Source organism: Stegodyphus dumicola, chromosome 2, assembly GCF_044657685.1.
Source record: "Stegodyphus dumicola isolate Sdum_Otavi_A_Nest chromosome 2, ASM4465768v1".
NCBI lineage: Eukaryota > Metazoa > Arthropoda > Arachnida > Araneae > Eresidae > Stegodyphus > Stegodyphus dumicola.
In genome coordinates this window covers 272,547,778-272,570,603 of record NC_140769.1, presented here as the reverse complement: position 1 = coordinate 272,570,603, position 22,826 = coordinate 272,547,778, and the positions used below count along the sequence as shown (strand labels likewise).

The 22,826-nt window shown below is 30.0% G+C and overlaps 1 protein-coding gene across 2 annotated transcripts in view; it reads left to right on the top strand.

Annotated features, from left to right (window-relative positions):
• Cc2d2a (Coiled-coil and C2 domain containing 2A) overlaps positions 1-22,826 on the top strand; it is a 147,505-nt gene that overhangs the window by 10,238 nt on the left and 114,441 nt on the right. For both annotated transcript variants that reach the window (XM_085812156.1, XM_085812157.1), the window contains exons 3-12: positions 292-481; positions 4,020-4,111; positions 4,199-4,267; positions 6,962-7,057; positions 8,192-8,336; positions 8,605-8,748; positions 9,006-9,139; positions 15,030-15,152; positions 15,760-15,960; positions 17,962-18,080. In XM_085812156.1, the coding sequence (XP_085668282.1) occupies positions 292-481; positions 4,020-4,111; positions 4,199-4,267; positions 6,962-7,057; positions 8,192-8,336; positions 8,605-8,748; positions 9,006-9,139; positions 15,030-15,152; positions 15,760-15,960; positions 17,962-18,080 (1,313 nt within the window). The remainder of the gene's footprint in view (positions 1-291; positions 482-4,019; positions 4,112-4,198; positions 4,268-6,961; positions 7,058-8,191; positions 8,337-8,604; positions 8,749-9,005; positions 9,140-15,029; positions 15,153-15,759; positions 15,961-17,961; positions 18,081-22,826) is intronic.

Sequence of the window (22,826 nt, the reverse complement as noted above, 5' to 3'; positions counted from 1 at the left end):
ATTCATTATGTATTAAAGCTATTAATTTACCTGCCTGTATTTTAATAGTGTTCTCAAAGCATTCTTTTCTCCACAAAATTTTTTAGTTTCATTCTTTCTTTTGGTGATGAATATGTCATAATGGTTTGGGTTTTAGAAATGACTTATAAATTTGTCTTTGTATTTAATAAATTTTCATGAGGATATTTCAGTTTTAATATTTTACGTGCAATTTTAGTTTGTGAGTTTTTAATTATTTAAAAAAAACTCTACATTTTTTGTCATTTAATCAAGAGAAACTCACCTTTTTAGAAGAGATCCAAGACTTCTCAGGAAATAAATAGCTTTGATTTAGAAGCAATAGAACCAGACACTGCTTCCGATATTTCTTCAAGGACTGATTCTGTGACTAAATTACCTAGATTTCTGCCAGAACTTGGAAAACACCATTTGTTGAAAGGAACAGAGAAAAATTCCATTACTAGTGAAATTTCATCTGATGGTAATCATTCATATTTTTCATATAAGAGATATTTTTTAAAAACTTTTTGAATTAAAACTTAGCTTTTTTTTATATTGTTTTGTTATATATTGGTGTACATTGTATAATGCAACATTTGCTAAATTTCTTTTGATATTTCTTTAATATATTTGCACAGAATTTAATTTATGAAATTATTTTTCTTGCTGAAATATGTATATAATGACTATTTTGTGTAAAAACAAACCTGGCAATATTATGTGGTTAAAGTTATCATTAATTTTGATTATGCATTATGTATATGATAAAAGAACAGATGTACTTTTCATATAAATAATTTCTGAAATGTTTTCTGTATTTAAAAAGATTAGGGTGTACAACTTACTACAGGGGTTTGTATCAATATTTAGTTCTCATTTAAATTAATTTTTACAGATTGGTTTATTTAACCATTTTAGTTACTATATATTTAAATTTTATTGTTTAATCAAGAAGCTGAGAACGAATAAGACAGGTGATTAAGCTAAAGTTTTTCTAAAAGCATAAGATAGTATATGCTTTTGCTTTAATGAAAAACTAGACTGCAACTTAGCTTGCTAATTTCATGTGTTGCTTAATATCATTTTGTTTATCTAGCTAAATTAGTCAGAGAAATCTAACTTTTGAATTATTTGAACAATTGTGCTAATGCAGTTGTATTTATTATTATAAAATATCCATTGCTTTCTTTTAAGAAATGTTTGATCTTTTGTTTATGGCAGTATTTTAAATTATTATCATATACATCCAAATATATGAAAAGATTTTGTTGCAAAAATTCAACAAAAATTTGGAACTATAAGTCGAATTTAAAATTACCCTATAAATCCAGCTACATGTATTGCCAAAATTATGAATAACTTAGTTAAACCTAAAAGATTAGCTGAATTTAAGTGTTATTTCGTTTTCAGTTTCTGTGTGAAAAGTCATGGGGGCAGCATTATAGAAAGAAAGGGCATTTTTTATTTCTAATAGTCTCTTTATCTCAATTATCCCAACTTTTGAGCAAGTGCATCATTTGGTGCTTTAGTAATACAGTCAAAAGTCTTTAATACGGATGTCCATAATCTGGAATGATCTGTAATCCGGACCTCAAAGCTACAAACTTTCTGCACATGCGCATAATATCTTTACGTATGCGCGTATGCGTTTATGCATGGGCATTTAATGTATAACAGATGGTATAAGCTTGACTAAAATTATCTAATTATCTATTTCAGTTAATGTTGCAAATTGCATTGTTCCTTAATCTTCTAATTGGATCCAGCTTATTATTTTTTGCAGACTGTTAGAGCAATTTTATAAAAAGTAAGCTTGAACTTTCAATTATGTCAAAAAGAGTTTCCGATTCTGGAGGTGCCAAAGCATCTACAAAGCAAAAGCATGTTTCGATGTACTGCTTCCGATAGTGAAGAAAGTGACAGAGAGGCTATTGAAAACGAAAAAATTTCGATTGATTGACAAATTAGTCGGTATTCTCGACACAGCAATTATAGGACTTGAACAGCGGAACTTTGTATCTGAACAAGAAATTATGTCTGTTTAAAGAATTAAAGAGAATGTATTATCACATAAAAAATGAAACAACTTACATTGAAAGAAATGTTTAATAAAGTAAACAAATAAATATTAAGCTTTTTTTTTTTGTAAATTTTGATACCCTTAAGATCATAATTGCTCTTTATTTCATAAATTGCGGTTTCATATTTTTAATTTTATAATTTCTGCATGCCATCTTACCAGATTTAAACTTATGATCTATAATCCAGCAAAAAAGATAATCCGGAATCGCCGAAGTCCCGATGAGTCCGGATTAAAGACTTTTAACTGTATGGCAAATTGTTTCTGAGCTGTGTTAACCATTCTGGACCCAGACTCAAGACTTTTCCTCCTCAATTGCACTCTCATTTATACCAGCAAATACAATTCTCCAGTTCTGTTCTATAAAAATGCCTTAAAAAAATGTACTTATGTTAAATTATGCTAGTTAATTATATCATGTTAGTTTTAAATTAAAAATCACTTTTGCTGTCCAGTGCCTAGATGATCTGGAAAATGACATTGTTACGAAATGTCCAGGCGCGGTAAGATAACTTCCTCGCAAAGCAGGTTTAGGGGTGCCAGAAAATGGCAAGGGAAAGCAGGATTGCCACATTTGGTGAGAAATTGCCCATTTGGTGACAAAATTGGCAATATGCCGTAGACGGATGGAGAATCTTCTAGAACCAATTCTTACTGGTTTATGCCCAGAACATTCTCAAATGCAGGTTGATAATCAGTGCTCATTGCCTAGTTGAGTTCGTTAAGAGTGCGTGTCTCGTAGTCTAGTGCCGAGTGCATCGAGAGTGTCTCTTAGTATATCTCGAATTAGTGCATTGTTGAGTTTTATTTTAGAGTGTGTTGAGCTTCAGGAATGACTGAACCTAGTCAGGAGGTGTACTCTAGTGTATCGTCAAGTGCATCGCGAGTTGTAACGTGGAATGTCTCGAGAGTAAGTAGAGTTCTGAGAATGACCGAGCAGAGTCCGGAGCTGTACTCTGGTGCTTTGCAGTGAAGCTGTCTTCACTGTTATAGCCTGATAGTCTGAAGGCTGTGTCCCTGATTGTTCCAGCATGTTTATAGTAAATCTTCAATAATTGTAAATGTGTTATTGGAGCTGTCTTGAATAATACTGGCTAATAAATTGTGTTTCGATACTTCATCAGATGTCGTCATTATTCACTCCAAATCCACAAACCCATACCGTATGTTCGTAAGAAGAAAATACGTAACAATATTATCTGAAAGGTGGATGACAGTGCCTAAAAGATGTATAGTAAGGCAGATCTGCAAGATAGATGATAATGATGAAATTGAAGATGATGACATTTGCTCAGAATTGTTTCAAGCAAAGACTTTGTAGAATTAGTTGAAAATTTCAAGAATATTGAACTACTGATGTTAAGAAATTTGCTATCAATGTATATTAGGAATAACTAAAATAAAAGTTATATTTTTTTCAATTATTTGATTTTTAATATTTTTTTTTCAAATTATTTGCAAATTATTTTGAACTTGTATATGAGCCAACTCTAAAACTTCAATAATAAAAAAATTGCTAATTTCTCAGTTCATTTATGGAAATACTTAATATTTAAAAATATTTACTTTTTTCCTGTTTCTCAGTAAGAATAATTATTTTCATTTCAAAACTAGCTAGGCTGGCTTTAACATAAGCGTGGCAACTACATTTGTTTTTAAAGATTTATGAAATTAAAATAAAATATTTCTTTGGAATGAGGGTCTTTGGAACCAGGGGGCAGTTATCAGTCATATACTTTAATTGAACAATACTGCATTTTCTTAAGGTAAAGAGGTAAAATGAAAATTTTTCTTATATAATTATAATTGATATGCATAGGGGTGTAACTTTCAAACTTGGAAAAAAAAAAAAAACTTTTTAAAATTGCATGATGCATTAGTTATTTGTAATTTATTAATGAAATATAATATCGGTATAATTTTTTATTTATTTTTTTAGTGTCTAGTGGTGAACAATTAAGACCTATACCTCCCCCAAGAAAAAGCAAGAAAATTTATAGTTTAAAAGAAATAACATCATTACAGTCAAAGGTACAGTAAGATCTTTATAGTACTCAATTTTGTAATAATTCTGATTTTTATCTAAACTTCTAACTATATATGTAATATATATTTCAGTCAGATGAAGATGTAGTACAAGAAATCAATAATGTAGAAGAAAATTCAGAAGATGTTCCTATTCAGAAAGTATGTGATTTTAAAACTAAAGATTATAATTGTCTTCTTAATCTTTCAGTCAGAAACATTGACATGAATAAAGTAAAATGTATCTGTTTCTGGGATTTTCTCAAGTTTAGGCTGATATTTTTATGTATTGATACTTTTTGTTAAAATTTATCACCAGAAGCAAAATACACAGTTTTTAAATCAACCATCTACTGTTACAGATAATTTGGTTGTCTGCATAAATACTTTTTTTTAGAGAATTGATGTTCATTTAAATTCTCAGAAATGTTGATTGGTTTCATAGGTACCTGTTTTAGGGATGTGTGTGCTTGAGAAGTTTAACTGTATTTAGTAGTATTATGATTTTACATTTGTAAGTTAAAAAGAATTTGACTATTTGATTCTTTGTATTTTTACATATCATTGGCAAATCAGATGTCGGACATTATCAGTTTTTATCTGCGAGGAAGAAAGCAAATTTTATAATCTTTCTATGAACTGTTTTATCAGTTAAAGTAGTATTTTTTGGAATCTCATTCTATAAAACTTAAGTGAGCAGAGTTAATTTATGTAACCAAATTCAATTATCACTCCTTTTCATAAAAATGATCAATCTAGGCATATGGAAGCTGCACAGTTGGTTCACAGCTGTCTTCCAGAGTTTTCTCATTTATGATTTTTCAAATTGCTTTTTGATCAATTGTCTCTTTTGGTTGGTAGTTTCAGACATACAATTAATTGTTAAGTGTATCAATTAAAATGGTAAAATCTACAATGTTCCTCGATACTTTGTCTGGATATGTCAAGGAACCTAGTGAACTAAGTAGCAAATTATCGCTGAGTTCCAATACTCAGTTATTACAGAGACTTGAAAAGGGTTAAAATACCTTTTTATTCACTCAAATAATAAGAGATGGCCCCTTTTGGGGCTTACAGGAAAGCCTCGACTTGGGCTTTTTAAATCAGGATAAGAAAATGAGAAACTAATCTAATACCAAACCGAATAGATTTAGCTGAAGCTAGGCATTAATCTAGCCGGCAGTTCTCAACAGGCGCATGTAATACGACCGAGCGTAATAGATTCAAGAACGAAGCAGCTAGAAGGCAAACATGCACCACTCAGGATTCCTAAGCACACCCTTTTGAAGTAAGTCAAACTTCCTTTAAATACTTCTTCTAACTCATTTGCATTCAACACAATTCTAAAAACTCATTCTGGTAGGGTGTTGTGAGTAGGAAACAAGAATTGAAAGGAAAAGGTTTCAAAATTAAAAATAACTCTTATAAAATTAAAATACTCATTACAAGTCATATTAAACTTGCTTTATTGTTTCTTTTGCTATGGTTTTGTTTTTCATTACTAAACCAATATCTTCAAACCATGCTGTAGCTTTTTAGAGACTTCAAAATATCTCTTACATTTAGCATTCATATTTCTGTAATTATCAAATTTGCTAGTGCCCAATTTTGTTTAAATTTGGTGTCTTCTGTTACATTGCATGATTTTGCAAACAGTAGTAGTGTTGCATTTTATATAATAATAAAGTCCTTTGAAAACAAGTTGCTTTGTTTTTCTAAACTTAATGCTGAGTTTTGAAAAATGTATCTGGATAATCTGTTTGTTATGGCTTCAAAAGTTTCATCTTTTTTCATACCACGTATGTTTGGAGACAACATGGATTAAAATGATCCAAAAATGTGCTTCAATAAAATTTTGTACTTTGTAAATAGTATTATTTTTTATTATTTCCAATGGTAAGTACACAGGACAGCAGATAACTTTAAAACAAAAAGAAATGAACATAAAGTTAGAAAGATGTCAGTTAATCCATCAACTTAAGTCTTGCAATTCAATTTTGCTCCCATAAAGATACAGGAGGCAAGGTGAGTAATGTCAAAAACCTCTCCAGAGTTGCACAAGGTACAAGGAGGATCTGGAGCCAAGTTAATTTTATAAAGGTGTTTCAGGAGAGAATCATGGCCAGAAAATAGTCGTAACAGTGCCAACGATTTATCATGAGGCCACTCAGGAATATCTTGAATGTGATTGAACCAGGGCTTTTGATTACTTCTAGTAGCAACATTTCTAGAGAAGGAACTCATTAATTATTGTCTTAATAGATTGTCTTAATAGTGTCCTTTTAATTATTGTCTTAATAGATTGGTTGGCCAGTTTCAGGCTATTTAGCTGTAAAACAGAAGCTACCCTTTTTGCTAGAAAGTCGGTGGTCTCATTCCCCTCGATTCTGCAGTGGGCGAGGATCCACTGCAAAACAACTGTTTTATTACAATTTGATAAACATGCCAAAAAACTGAATTGTCGATATCTTTCATACGTAATGGACCAGCAAAGTTTATGGCCTGAAGAGCTGCTTTTGAATCCAAGAGAATCACCACTTTAGGAAAACATTCCAGTTGAAGAAGGACTAACTGGATAGAAAAGATTTCTCTGTCAAAAGTGTGAGCACCAACAGGAGAGTAAAACGGAAAGAGCTTTAAAAAAAAAAAAAAAAAACACCAACTCCTGTTTTGGTACAATCTTCTTGTAAATAGTATAACTGCTTCAATTTAGAAATTTCAGTAACATTAAAAACTTTGTATTATCTTATTTTTTAAATAATTAAAATCATTATTTAATATGCTAATTCATTGGCTTTTTACTATTTCAAATTTAAGTTGAATTAATTGTTATATATTTTGACATTATGTTTTCAGGAGGAATTAAATAAACTGTATGCAGAATGTCATCCTAGAGCACAAAGAAGAAATTTAATGAAAAGAGATATTAAAAAGAGGGATCATGTAGCTGAGGTATGTTTTTAAGATAATTGCATATGTGTTATTACAATTTGCATTTTTCGTTTATGAATTAAAACAGCTTGTTCGTTAGCATGTAAGATGAAATATATGATATTTATGCATAAAAGTGTTAATTTTGTTTTTTTATTTAGTTTAAAATTACTTAGCTTTCTAAATATTCATAGTTTATAAAACTGATCTTGAGATATCAGTATCTGTGCACATAATATGTAATATTTTTTTGTAGTTGTCCTAAAAGTTATTCTAATTTAATTTTTTAAAACTAATTCATAGTTAATAAAATCAGTGTTTCTAATTATTAATGAGCATCATGCCATAATCATCTAATTATTAATAAATCATCAGTGTTTTTAATTATTAATGAACATCAAAATCTTAAAGATGTTATAAGCACTGTATAGACATAAAGTTGATTTTCTTTGCATTAAAAAAATATTTTTATGATATCCCTTAATACATTTTACATCTTTTGTTTTAAGGTAAATGTTATAAGCTGACAGCTAAATAATATGTTACAGGATGAGATAGCAAGGAAAACATGTTCTTGCATGTGGATAATATATATCTGTCAAATGATATTTATTGGATGTTATGGATCATCATTGTTTTTAATTATTAATGAGCATTGAAATCTTAAAGATGTTATGAGCACTGTATAGACATAAAGTTGATTTTCTTTGCATTAAAAAAAATTATGATATTCCTTATGTACATTTTACAGAAGATATATTTCAGGTACTCTTTTTAATTTTGGTAAGCTTTTATTGCATATAAATAGAAAAAAAAATTAAAATTGGCATAATTAGGTAAAATGTTTAAATTAAAAAATATTACATGTATCAACATTGCGAATATAGTTAAAATGAATGAATCAGTGTGCAATAAAAACGCCTCAAATTTTATTTTAGGAGATGATAACATTTTTTCTTATCATTCTATTATTGATATATAGAAGCAAATTTCTTATATTTGTGTCAAATATCATTCCCATTTGTATCATCCATTAAAAATAAATTTGTTTATTAATGTTTTCATTGTGAACATAGCTAATTGTGAATATTTGCAGTTTTAATTGCTATAAAAATTAAGAATAAGCGAAGCATGCCAACCATATTTGTTTTTTAGCCTTTTACTGAAGAAACTACTGATCCTGCTGAAAAAAATGAAACTGATGCTTTTGATTTTTTCACATATAATGAAGAACCACATACTGTATCTTCAGAAGTAACTCCTTCAGAAGCAGTTGAAGAAATAACTCAAGAGGAGACAGGTAATTAAATGGAATTTTTCACGAAATTATTAATTAACATGAAATTATCATTAACTGCAAAGTAGCTGTATAGAAAAATTGGTTTCTTATAATTTGTTTAAAAACAAGTGTTTTTATTAGTTTTCTGGATAAAACACAATCATAATTTTTTAAAAAAATTTCAGTTTCTCATTTAAAAAGTAATTTATGTCTCTGAATTAAAAATTTATCTTTCTTATGCAATTAATTAAAAATTTTTTTGCTTAATCTTCTGTTATTTTTGTGCTAGATTCTGTTGGTCTTATTAAAAAAGAACTCCAAGAAAAGCTCACAGGTATAGATATCACGAAGCGTGAAGGAGCATCCTATATTCCATTTCATATTAAAATTGAAAAGGAGAAAAATTCCTTTTTTCATCCATCTTTTAAACCAGGTATGTGAATGTAAATATGTGTGCATATTCATGCATTTATCGTCATATATTTTGCTTACTGGAGTAATTTCTGTAGGGAAGTGCATTAAAAAGTGCATAAGATAAATATTTGTTGGAAAATTTTTTAAATACTTAAATAAATTTCTTAATATCAAGAAATGGTTTGAATTATTGAATACTTATTTGAAATTATTGATTAATAAGGAATCTAATATAAATGCTGAAATATATCTTTTTTTTTTTTTTTTCATTTTTAGTTCCAGTTAATTTAAAGATACCAGAAGGTATGCAGCCAAGAAATTTGGCCGATGAAGGTTTTTTTGTTGGGAAAAAACCATCTGTACCTAAAAGAAATATTAATAAGTTAGAAAATCGCTTACTTACTCAAAAGGTATGTTGAATTTTAAAATGAAAATTCCTTATTATTTTCATGCATATTTTTCATACTTTTTTTATCATCTTAATTCATCAAAAATCAAGAGGCAAAAAAATGCAGTTTTAAGGGGAGGAACATCTACATAAAAGTAAGCTTGACTATAAAAATAAATATTTATTTTTACTGAGTGCATTTATTGGTAAGTCATGATATTATAAAATATTTAACCTTTTGACTACTAATGGGACATATATGTTCTACTAAAAGTTTAAAAAGTACTTCGAATCTTCCAAATGCTGGGGATCATCTTCCAATAATTGAAAAATCAAGACTTCGCCATGCTCGTTGTACACAAATGAACATAGAGAAAAGAACAAATATCAGTTGCCCAACGTGTAATGTTGGGTTACGCAAAGAATGCTTTACCCTGTATCATATAGATATAGATTTTGAATTTCTTGAAGAAATAAATAATGTTGAAATATTAAGTTTGAAAAATGTAAAGCATCCTGCATTATATTCAAATCTTGATTGGGATAAGAAAGTTCCTTCAGGTGAAGGCTTTGAAATTTTTACTGATGGTTCCAAAATTGCAGGAAAAATTGGATGTTCTTTTGTTGCTTTCTCAAGTGGAGAAATAAGTACTGTTCAAAAATTTCGTTTAAGTAATAATTCTTCAGTTTTTCAAGCAGAAGTTTACGCTATATTAAAGTCCTTGGAATGGCTCTTGAGAAAGAACTCTCAAGAAGAAGTTAATATTTATTCAGACAGCCAAAGTGCAATTCAAGCTATTGCCGCTTCTAAGATTTATACGGATTTGGTTCTCAAAACATTTAATTTATATTTGGAAGTTTCTAAGAAAAGAAAAATTTATTTTCATTGGATTCGTGGACACATTGGTCATTAAGGGAATGAACTTGCAGATTTATATGCAAAGCAAGCCTCTAAAAAAGAGGTTATAGATGAATTTCTTCCAACTTCGATTGTTTCGTTTAAAAATTCATTAAGGATTAAGATAATACAAGTTTGGCAATCCTATTGGGACAAAGAATTGAAAGGTAGATTTACCTATAAGTTCTTAAAAGAAGTTAATACAAAGAAAATTTTTGGAAATAGTTATCTGAATCAATTCCTTACTAACCATGCTCATGTTCCGTATTACTACAATAGATTTAATATTAAATCTATAATGTGTCAATGTGGATCTAGAGAAGCAGATGTGGAACATGTACTTAATTGTGCTTTATTAAAAGATAGATGGTGTAGATTTATACCAAAATTGAGATTTGAATCGGATGTTGTCAAAATATATATGGACGAAAAATCAAGAAAAGGAATACAAGATGTTATGAAAAATATTACAGAAACAGAAGAAGATTTGTTTTTAAGTTCTCAGTAAAGTTAATTAATAAGAAAAAGACTTTTGTTAAAAATGTATTAAAATTATTATAATATCTTCTTAAAAAATATTATGTAACATTGTTAAAAATTGTTGCAATTTAAAGTTCATTGAGATAATGAAAAATTTTTTTATGTTATATTGTATTTAAGTTTTGTTTTAATAATTATATTGTATTAAGAGTAATCAAGAAGATTGTAAATTTTGTTTTTGTAAATTTGTTTTCAATAAAGATATTTGTTGGTGGTGTCAACTTGTCTTTTGTTAGGGGACGAGTACAGTATGGTGGTTATATTAAAGAAATGAGTAGTTCCATTAATCCCTGCATATACCGCAAGGTTCGCAGGATTTATTAACCGGTCTTACCCTGTATCATATGATGTAAAATCTATTTCGTATAATAAAGCTTTCCATAATAATAGGTGTGCTTATAGTAATAATAATCGCTACATGTGGGATATATGTATCCCACCATTAACTAATGCTGGGATAGTCTCCCAGTCTTTGGCTTGAAAACCATTTGTCAAAAAAATCTTAAATTTACCTTATTTGTGATACACTTGCATGGAAAATGGAGTAAAAAAATTTTTTTTTAAATTTCATAGTCAAAGGATTAATGTTTAAAAAAATGTGAAAATTTTCCTAGTATTGTAGTCATACAAAATTTTTTTGAAGAAATCCACTGTGATCCACACCAGGATTTGAACTCCGCACCTCTCAATTGCTTGCTGGACATGCTTTCCATATACACCACAAAAGCACGTGGTAAGAAAGGAGAAAAACTTTACATATTTCTCCACTTAAAGGGTGACTGGCAAGGAGGGTTTTTTTAAGTCAGGAAATGTGAAAAATCAGTGATGATTTTACCTACCCAGGATTTTAACTCTAGATTTCCTGATTACTAGCCAGACATGCTTTCTTATTAGACCATCAAAGTACGCAGTAAGGAAGTAGAAAAGCCTTACAGTATATCCAATACTTTCTTGTCTGTTCTAAAAGTAAAAAGAATATTAATTAATAAAATGTAATTAATAAAGAAAGTTAATTAATGGAAAATATATTCATATGCTATAATGAAATAAAGAGAAAATTACTCTTGTGATCAGTATATTGAATCAAAATATTAAATATGCATTTCTAATTTTTTGTAGGGGGGGATTGATATCTTACTTTCAAGATGTTGCATTAAGCCACGATGATAAAAATACCATTCTGTTAGAATTTTTCAAATAGTTTTTTTTGTGCTTATTACGTGCAAAAAGGCACTACACAGTTCCTTTAGGCACTACACGGAAAGGGAGGGATGCCCCGTGGAGGTCTTTTTAAGGGAAACTGGCTCATATCCACGTTACACATCGGGAAAAACACGAAAACGCCCATGCAGCCAGCCCCTTCGCTGGGACTCGAACCCTGGACCGAACTACCAGTGTTTAGTGTCTTTACTGCTCGGCCGCTGGTGGGCCTTTTCAAATAGTTGATGAAATTAATTTCCATGTCTCCTTGATCTGTTCATATGTTTTTTTGAAGTTGGTTATTTTACCAACAAACATCAAGTTATGATTATTTCTAGCCATCATTCAACATAAAAGTTTCAAATCCCATTCTTGAAAAGAAAATATAGTGGGCTTACTTTTGAAGTAAAATGTTTCAACTCAATAAAATTTAGTATGTTTCATATTATTGCTTTGAAAGTAATAATCTTCTGCAGAAAATTTTACCTTTAATCTTAAAATTATAATTGTATATACTTTTGTGAAAATATGGATACAGTTTAGTTTGTACATTTTATTCCTTATTTGTGAATATATTTAAATAAACAAAACTCATAGTTTTGCTTTAGGTTCAGCCCTGATTAGAAAAATTGAGAGTTTTTGTTTTCGGCATTTAAAAAAAAATATTACTTTACCTTCTTACACAGAAAGTTTTATGCATATATACTGGTAGATTAAAAAATTCTTGAAATTTCTATCAGATATTATTCCCCCCAAATAATTTTTATGTATATCCTTTTGCAACATTTTCATATGAAGTGAAAGTAATTTCACATTTAATTGTCGAATTGTATGGTTTTTAGCAATCATTTAGGGAAAACAACTTTGCATATTTTCATTTATTGATAAAAACAAAGTTTGCATAGTCATCAGATTTTTTCATTTGGAAGCACTCTGCAGCAGAAATCAAATCTAAATTATTGGGTGGTTTTTCTTGGAAATTCATTCTTTTCACACATTTGCATAACTGACGAGTCATGTCCAGGATGTCCAGAAATGAAAATCAGTGACATGGTTTTAGCTAATGGATGAGTACAAGTGTGTGAATCTGAAGAAACCATAAACATCTCTTATGATTGAGAATTACATATTTTGCAATTTTGGCTGAAAAAATTTACTGAAAGATGGGCTCAATGAATAAAATTGGGATTACTATATACTAGAAGAAAAATTTCAGTTAGAAGAATGTCTTGGGCCCAGTGAATTGTTTCTAATAATTTAATTCTCAGGAAAGGTGATGGCATCAGTTTTTGGAATGTCAAAGGAATTTCGCTTATAGTTTGCGGTGAAAAATGAAAAACTGTTACTAGCCAATACTGTGCAAAATTTTTGGTCAATTTAAAAGTAGCATTTCGGGAGGGGGGAAACCATCAAGGAGTGGTCAAGTGTATTGCAGTGATATTGTTTCATTAAGGTAATGTACCTGCTCATTCAAATGCAGAAGAAATTATTAGGCACAACAGAAGTAATTAAATATGAAGTTCCAGAGTTTTCTACATCCATTGTGTTATTTTCTGTTATCTACATCCATTTGGCTCCCTTGGATTTTCACCAAGACCATAGATGGATATCTTGGGGAGCTTGCCGAAAATCACTCCCTGGAGGGAATCAAAAAGTTGAAGAAATATTGGACTAATGCATTGAATTTCAAGGGGATTATACTGAATCAAGTTTGTATACTTTTTCTTGTCATTCTGGAATGTTTATAATCAATATTTTGACTGCTTAATCTTCCTTGGTTCTATAACAATTGAAAATTTAAATCATCACATCTAATACACAAATGTGTGTATAAATATGCAATATTTGAATAAATTCTGAAACTGAAAAAAATCCTAAAAGTAGTTTGAATGATATAAAAATGTATCCAAATATATATTATATAGTGAAACATGCAAGTTTTAAGCGTTTTAGTTTTACCATATAGCCAAAGACAGACATTTGATCTGATTAAAAACTCCATTTGAAATATTTTACTTATAAGATTATTCGGTACTATTCGGTTTCGAGGGCCGTAAAAAAATTGCAGTGAAAATGTACACGCAAAAGCGCCAAATCTAGCAAACGCTCCCAATTTAACAGTGCGCCAAATCTAGCGTACGCGCCGATTTCAGATTGCGTAAGTTTATATAGTTCTATATTTCTTTATTATTCTAAAGATGCCATTGAAATACTAGTTTAATTTTTAAATCCTTTTATGATTTTAAATCCTTTTTTGATATCCTACAGTTTTAAAAATTTCGGAATTGCCCATGACGAAAACTCGGCAATAGAATTTTGGGTAAAGTGCAGAATCACCCACTGGTTGACGCATTTTAAAGAATTGCACATACTCGGTATCCATGTCCACATCGATCTATTTTCACTTAAAAAAAATCCTGGAATTGCACAAAAATGGCACTGCGCACACCCTTGATTTTATCTATGTACACATCGACCTATTTTCACTTAAAAAGTAAAAGAAAATTGACAAACAATCCAATTGTTTTTACCCTTGTAAAAAGCGGCAAACAAATAAGTGAGCGATTCTGCACTTTGCCGAGAATATTTTCAAAGAAAAGGCATCATTCATTATAGAAAAGTACGTTTGAACAACCAACGAGATGAAATTATGCTTTAGGGATAAGTCGGTAGCGAAATAGCGATGCAGGCATCTATTCGGGTATGTTAAACAATTTTTATATAAATTATAATAATGATCTGAAATAGTTATTTACTCTTATGCTTCCATTGAGTCATGTTTAGCCTTTTTCATATAAATTATAATAATAAAAAAGTATTATATGAAATTAACCTTTCATCTAAATTAAAACATCAATCTTAAATAGTTATTTACAATTATACTTCCTTTCTTGCCGCAATTATTTTTGGCAGCATTGGCATCAACAATAGTTTGGCAATTTTTTACGGCCCTCGAAACCGAATAGTACCGATTATTCCTTTTAATTTTATGTTTTTCCATACAGAAATAAATTTAACTATGAAATTTTACTGAGTATCATTATGAAATGATTAAAATGATGTGTGCGTGCAAAAGGATCCAAAGTTAAACCTGACATTAATTTTATTGCAATAGTGAAATAGTCTTATTTTCATCCATATTCAGCAATAAATGCAGCAAAACAGTGTACTGCAATGATTAGTCAGAAAGCAATAGTTTCTATGATGATCTTTGTTTTTAAACATGACTTCTGTCCTCTGGCAAGAAGGTTATTCTAATTGTTTTGTTTTATAGGAACTGCAATGGTTTGGAGAAGATGGATGTGTAAAAATGGCACCTGATCCTGTGTGTAAGAGTCCAGCTCGTCTAGTGATTGAGGAAGAAATGGACACATTTCCTGCTGTTGAGTATGTTAAGGTATTGTGTTACATTTCTTGCAAAGTACTATGAATCTTCTAAATTATTATGGATGTTATCCAAAATGTAGATTACAATAATACTGGAGGCGATTCTGTGTAGTTACAGTGCATGGAAAATGCAAGATTGAGATGATAATTTTTATTATATGTATAAATGCTGCTTAGTTAGATAAAATGATTACACAATTTAAGAATAATTTTATAGTTTGTCTTATATGTACTTAAACTAATAATTTTATAGTTTATACATTTTGTATAACACTAGAGTTTAATACTGGAATGAAAGAAATGAAATGCAGTAATGTTTTTAAAATAATTAACTCTTTCCTGACGAGAGTTGTGTTTTTAAATAAAATAAGAATATATATTTACATTTAAATACTATAACATTTTCTGTGTTGTTCTGTATTCTGTGTAAAATTATCCAAGTATATCTAACATGTGTATCTAAAAATATCTAATATCTTCTGAATTCTATGTAAAATTATCCAAGTTTAAAAATAATATGACAATTTTAATTTGAAATTAAAAATAATTTTTGCAGTTTAAGATTATAAATAACTGTTTCACTGCTATGTTTCAAAATGATTTATTTTTCATTTTAGGCTTCACTCAATTCAGATAAATGGAAACTGAATGTGAAGAATGACAAGGGATATCAGTTAGATTTAGATATATCATCCATTTCATTTTTGCATCATCCTCTTTTCAGTTCTGAGCATATAATCGAATCTCGTTTGATTCAGATGTGTGAAAAATATTCATGCAATGAAAAGCTGGATTTAGTGAACACTCTAAAACAAAATGTTAGTATCATCAATATTTCTTCATTAAAAGATTAAAAATTTTTTTAAACTTTCAGCATATTTAGTCCTAGATTTTTTTGGCGTTATGCTTGTAGATATGACTCAGTTTTAACTACATTGTTCATCTAAAGATAAAAATGGAAATAGGAATTTTATATTATTTATTTAATTATGTCTTTCTGAAGTAATAATTTTTTTTAATGTTCTTGAAAGAAACATTTATAAAATCTTGAGTGTTTGCTCGTACTGTTCGAAATTGCTGTTGCCATATGTTTAATCTTATTTTTTCCTCAAAAGAAAATTTATGTTTCTCTTAAATCACTGGTTGAAATATCTATTCCTTTTTACAAAATAATAGTCACCTGCTATGGTTGGAATTAGTATTGTAGAGTCATTAGGTTAATTGAAAGCAGAAAAGATGAAAATATGCAACTGCCTTCGCCGGGAATCGAACCACGGACCTCTGGAATACCGGCCCAGCGTGCTACCGTTACACCACGAAGGCACACTAGGAAAGTGGGAGAAATACCTTATATACTCCCCTTTTTAAAGGGCGACTAGGGTTTTTAGGAGACCTAGTCGCCAAATACTGGGTGCGGAGAATCATCATCCACAACCCTTTTAGTTTGGGTGCCACTTGTTGAGTCATTAGGGTAATTGGAAGCAGAAAAGATGAAAAATATGCAACCGCCTTCGTCGGGAATCGAACCACGGACCTCTGGAATACCGGCCCAGCGTGTTACCGTTACACCATGAAGGCACACTAGGGAAGTGGGAGAAATACCTTATAGTATACAATAGAGCTCATTCTTTCACGTATTTAGTGGTAGTGACTGCAATATGTGACATAAAAAAATGAAAATAGAAATGTTAATATTATTTTTAAAATTTATTCTAAAGCAAAAATTCAAGTTTTGTTATATTTTTTAAAATTTTATTATTTTTAAAAATTGAATTACTATAATTTTAAGAATTTTTTTTTTTTTTTTTTATTTTGCTTGATTTGACTCCCCCCCTTTTTTTTCTTTTTTTTGTCAATGCTACAGTCAAGAAATGTCCTTTCCTAGCTGATGTAAATTTATGTTTTATAGAGTTTTTTAATAAGAAATTAGATTTGAAAAATTATTCCTTGCATCTTGGTATGCTTTTCAGTTGCTGTGAAAAGAATGTTTATGAAAATGATAGTATGGATTTTTTATAGTTAATTTCTCTATATTTGATATATTATAACACACTGTGCATTGCTATGTCTATTGTGCTATTGATAATTTTTCACTGTACTTTTAAACTTAAAAGTAAAGTCCATTTTGTGAAAAAATATAATTAGCCGAAAAAAACTATTGGTGCTCATTCTTTTATTTTACAATAAATAATAAATGGCATATTTGTAAACATCATCATAATTATATACTACATGTAAATCTAATTAATATATAGGCAACTCGCTTTTAATGGTGAATTTCCAATTTGAGCAAGTTTGCTTATACAAGTCCTTGGTGATTAGCAATGAAGGAAAAAAACTGCTTTCTGAAATTTAATAAATGTCATTCCAAGAACTGCTACTATAGGTATACATTAATTGAGGCTAAATCTGAGTGTATTTATTTTTATAATGGCATGATAGTAAGAGGAACTAAATTACATTAGAATCTATTGTTATTGCATTAATAGTATAGTTCTGAAGTTCTAAAACTATTTCTAGTACTAAAAATTGCTTTTGAGAATGAAAGGTGCTTTTAAGTAAGCATTAATTGAATAATGAGTTGCCTTTCAATGGAAGTTTGTGTAACTGAACACTGAAAATTTGATTCTTTGATAATATTTTCTTACTAATGATGAGTTTCTTTCGGTGTCTAAATAACATGGTGAATTTTAGAAGATTCATTTATAACTTGGATTGGCCTCTCTGGAGTGATCATTTTATTTTATTTAAAAATTTTTATTTTTAGAGAGAAAAGGAAGTGTGGCAAAAATTAATTGAAAGACTGTGTTTTATTTTAGCTGAAAGCTCTAAGGTCTGCTGCTACTAATTTGAAGCAGAGTATGGAAAGAGGGATGGAAGAAACTGCAATCAATAATGAGAGACTGGCTCGGTTAAAGCAATATCAAAATGACATCAGGTGTGATACAGTAATATTATGTTCCAGAAATTTTTATTTTCAATAATAAAATAATTTTTTCTCTGTATTGAGTATTTCTAACAAAATTTTTTTATAGTTATAAATATTTAATTTTCTTTGTTAAGTTTTGTATATAACACTTCTAGCTTCATATAAACTATATTAGTTTAGTTAGCTTTTTATATTAGTTTTTGACAGTGAACTAAAATTTAAAAGCCATTGAATTTTTAATTTTATATTTGAGAAATAAAAATTTTTAAAATTATTTGAAATGGGAATTTTGCTAAAGCTGGAATTAAAAAAGACTGCCCGGTGGCAAAGTGGCTAGCGCGTAGTGCAGCTGCACCACAGGTCCAGGGTTCTATCCCCAGGCTGGGCAAGGTTGACTCAGCTTTTCATCCCTTGACTGTATAACGTTGCGCGCCTCCAACTTGCACGCAACCAAGAGGTGACTGTGAAAGCTGTATAAAACACAGAGTCTTGTAAAGGGTTTAAGTCCCTTTTTATTCAACGTAATAAATTACAATTGCGTCCTCTTGACGCTTACAGACGGTGCCAACTCGGCAGTCAAATAAAAATAATAACCTGAAAAGAAAATAAAGACAAGATTCTAACTACGAGGTTCTCTAAAATAACTAACTCACCGCGTTTTACAATACGCCTGCTAATTTAGCAGACTTGAAGCTCACTGGAACGATTACCACTACTTCCCGCCAAGCACATAGGCCACAATGCGGGGTTCTTCAATTCTCGCTAACTACCTCCGCGCTCGTGCAGTAAGAATATCACATACCGAACTTGTTTCCTCTCTATTTAAATCAGAATACTTCCGCTGATAATTTGAATGCTTGCGCGTTCTACTCAAATTTACATATTCTGGCATTGGCAGTTCCAGGGGAAAGTAAGGCTTGACAGGAAAGATAGTTTAAACTTAAAATAAATGTTAGTTAAAATAAATATAAACCCTACATTTGCTGCTGCCAGAATTTGGAAAACTTACAACAGGTCGTTTGTAGGACCTGCTTGTAAAACGCGGTGAGTTAGTTATTTTAGAGAGCCTCGTAGTTAGAATCTTGTCTTTATTTTCTTTTCAGGTTATTATTTTTATTTGACTGCCGAGTTGGCACCGTCTGTAAGCGTCAAGAGGATGCAATTGTAATTTATTACGTTGAATAAAAAGGGACTTAAACCCTTTACAAGACTCTGTGTTTTATACAGCTTTCACAGTCACCTCTTGGTTGCGTGCAAGTTGGAGGCGCGCAACGTTATAACTGGGTCGATAAAATAAGTACCAAGTTCGCTTGGGGACTAAACACCGGGAGGGGGGCATCCTGCGACAAGCTGATCACTTGCCTAGAGCATATGCTGACGCACTCCAGGGCCTAAGGTCAAAAAAGCAGATTTCGGGGCACTGTAGGCCATGGCCCGCTAGGGCTGTTGCACCACTGAGTTTAGTTTAGGAATTAAAAAAATTACAAAATGGATTTTTGAGGACTGAAAATTTAGAACTTTGTTATACTTTATGCTTCATGAATCTGAGGAATTTCTAATTCTGAATCTTTCTCTCACATTATTAATATTTATCATTTATAGGCTGCAAAAACATTTTAATTCAAATTCTGAAGCATTCTTTTAATATAGAAGTTAATGCTCTTCATATCAAACATTGCAAATGTCTAAAATTGAATGAGCTTTTTCAAAAGAGCTGCTACAAACCTTTCTTGAAAGTAGACTGATTCAAAACCTCGAATGAGTTAAAGAAAGAATGTTGAAGTGCCGCAATAATGCAATACATTTTAGAAGGCTCCTGATGAACTTAAAAGTACTTCATGTGATGACTTCTTTTAGACTGTGCACATGAAGTAGACTGTATCACAATGAATGGAAGGAAACCAGATATAATAGTTGTATTTATTTTATAAGTTAATTAGTTTGGGGTTCAGATGATTCTATTTGTCGTAAACTTTGTATATATTTTTTATATCTTTTTTTTATTCCATCTCAAAATTAATAAGCAATTATATGCAACTCAGAAAATATGACATGATTGATTAATTATTTCTTGCTTGTAAAAGTGGTTTTTCTGTATGAGAGTAGAATATACTTTTTTCTGGGTGATTAGTTTCAGTTCACAGCTACTGAAATTCATTTCAGAGGAAATGGTTTTTATCTGTAAAAATTTTCTTCTGAACTTGAAGATAAAGCTAAGATTTAAGATGTGAGAGCTATTTAAATGTAAAATCTTTCAATGCATAAAGGATAAACTTTCTGCTAAGAGGTCCCACAGTTTTCAAAAGTTCTAAATTTCATTTCATATAATGGTGCAAATTGAAATTGATTGCTCCAAATGAAATTAATTTTAAAAGTTCTGAAAATTAAAACTTTGAGCTAGAAGTTAAATTCAATTGTCATCAACAAATGAAAATACAGAAAGGTTATTGTAATTTAAAATAAAATACTATTACCTAAATTTGCATTCTTACATGGAGAATTAATTGAAAAGAGGAAATTTAAATATGAAGATACTACAGTTCAATGAAGATATAAATTTTGAATAAATCTGTTGAAATTGAGAAAGTAAAATTATATAAATATACTAATACACCATTTGTAGGTATAATTTATATGTTTTGGCACCATTTCCCTTTTCTGTGTCTACATTTTCATTTAAGGTTTAATATCTCATCCATCCATAACATTATCATTCTTTAATGTTGAGTTAATTTTTTGAGATAATACTTATGCCTAAATTAGACTGTGTTTTTTTATCACAACTAAGGTGTAGTTTGTTACTCTTTTACTTTTCATAAATATGATATCTTAAACAAAAATAAACAAAAATGATACATTTTCATTTATGCAAGATGATGTACTATGTATGCCCCATAATTTTTTGTTGACGGGAATTCATTAGTTAATGGATCAAACTTGGCTTATAATTCAACAAATTAAAAAAAAAATTTTTTTTGGGTGGGTGAATGGAGGGAATCATCTTCAGATTTAATAATACTCTTATAATAATGGTTTGACATTATCATATGAATATTATAATAATCTGTTATACATTATAATATGTTATGTGTATTATGTATGACATATTATCATATGGTAATTGTTTGGCATTATCATATGAGTATTACGATTTTTAGGTAATAAATTTCTCCACTAATTAAAATTAATGTGAATTATCTTGAAAATTTTCATCATGTGGGCTGTTAGAATCTTCTTTGTTAAGATATTTTTTAAAAATGCACTTTCTTTTCTTTTCTCCAGTTCCCTCCCCCCACTTGATGTTTGCAATATTGATTTCTGACTTTTTTTTCATCAGTTTCCAAAATGTAATAACTGAAATTATGTTATAACTGAAAAATATAATAATTAAAATTACATATTGATATGCATTTACAAAGGAAGGACTAAAAAATATTCCTATGCCATGTATCACTTTAATTATTTGTTACAGCACTGTTAATAAATAAAACTATTGTTAATAAATATCAAGTTTTCCAAATAAACCCTGTGTCAACTTCTATAGATCTGTGTAACAATTCATGCTGAAATATGATGATTAAATTATTACTTTACAGACTTGTGGAAACATCTACTCAAAAAAGGAAACAAAGCTTATGCAATTAAAATACACCAACCAGTTAAATATAATACTATTTTGAATTGTATTGTTATATTTTAGTATAGAACTTACTTTTTCTGTAGACTACATCAAATAATGTTCTATCATCCTTTTTGTATCCATTTCTTTATGTTTATATGAGTCAGTTTTTCTCAGAATGTCTTTCATGAAGGCATCCCTTCCCTTAGCAGATATCCCTAGTGTGCTTCACCATTCAATAAACTAAACAAACCATTTCTTTGTATAACACACATAACTTGATATAACTTTTCTAACTACTATCACTGATTATTTTCCTGCTCCTTATATACATTTCTCCTTCTTCCTGTTACATAAGTGTACCTTTTCTTCTGCAAGAACTTATAATACTATTAAAATTAAATTAAAATGCTAAATATATTTATTTATGATACTCAAATAATATTTCCGTAATATATAATATTTATTAGATATTAAATTAAAGACATTTTTTTAATAAAATAATATTGCCAAGAATGCGAGGGCTATCTGCCTAGGAAGAGGATGCCCTCATGGAAGACCTTTTTAAGAGAAACTGGCTAATATATATTACACATGGGAAAATACATGAAAGTGCCCATGCAACTAATTTCTTCACTGGGGGCTTTGAACCCAGGTCAAGTTACAAATGTTCAGCGATAGTACCACTTAGCTGCCAGTGAGCCTTCTTTGATTATGAATAAGAGAGCCTGGTTTGCCATATTATTAAAAACTCTGTATATTGGTGCTGTTAACCAATAACCTAGGTTTACTTAATTTTAAAACTGGCCCTGTGTCTCTTTCACTGGAGCGCTATACAGCTTAGGAAGCAGTTTAATTTCCCACCCCCTCACCCACTAGCAACTGAGTGGTAGGTCGCTGAAAAAAGGTATTTTGACATAGGTTCTATTCCAGGCAAACATGCTGGTTGCATGGGTGTTTTTTTGGTTTTTCCCATGTGAAATGTGGATACAAGCCAGTTTCCCTTAGAAAATCCAGCCCACCAGCGGCCGAGCAGTAAAGTCCTGAACACTGGTAGTATGGTCCGAGGTTCAAATCCCGCGTACGGGCTGGCTGCATGGGTGTTTTCGTGGTTTTCCCCATGTGTAACGTGTATA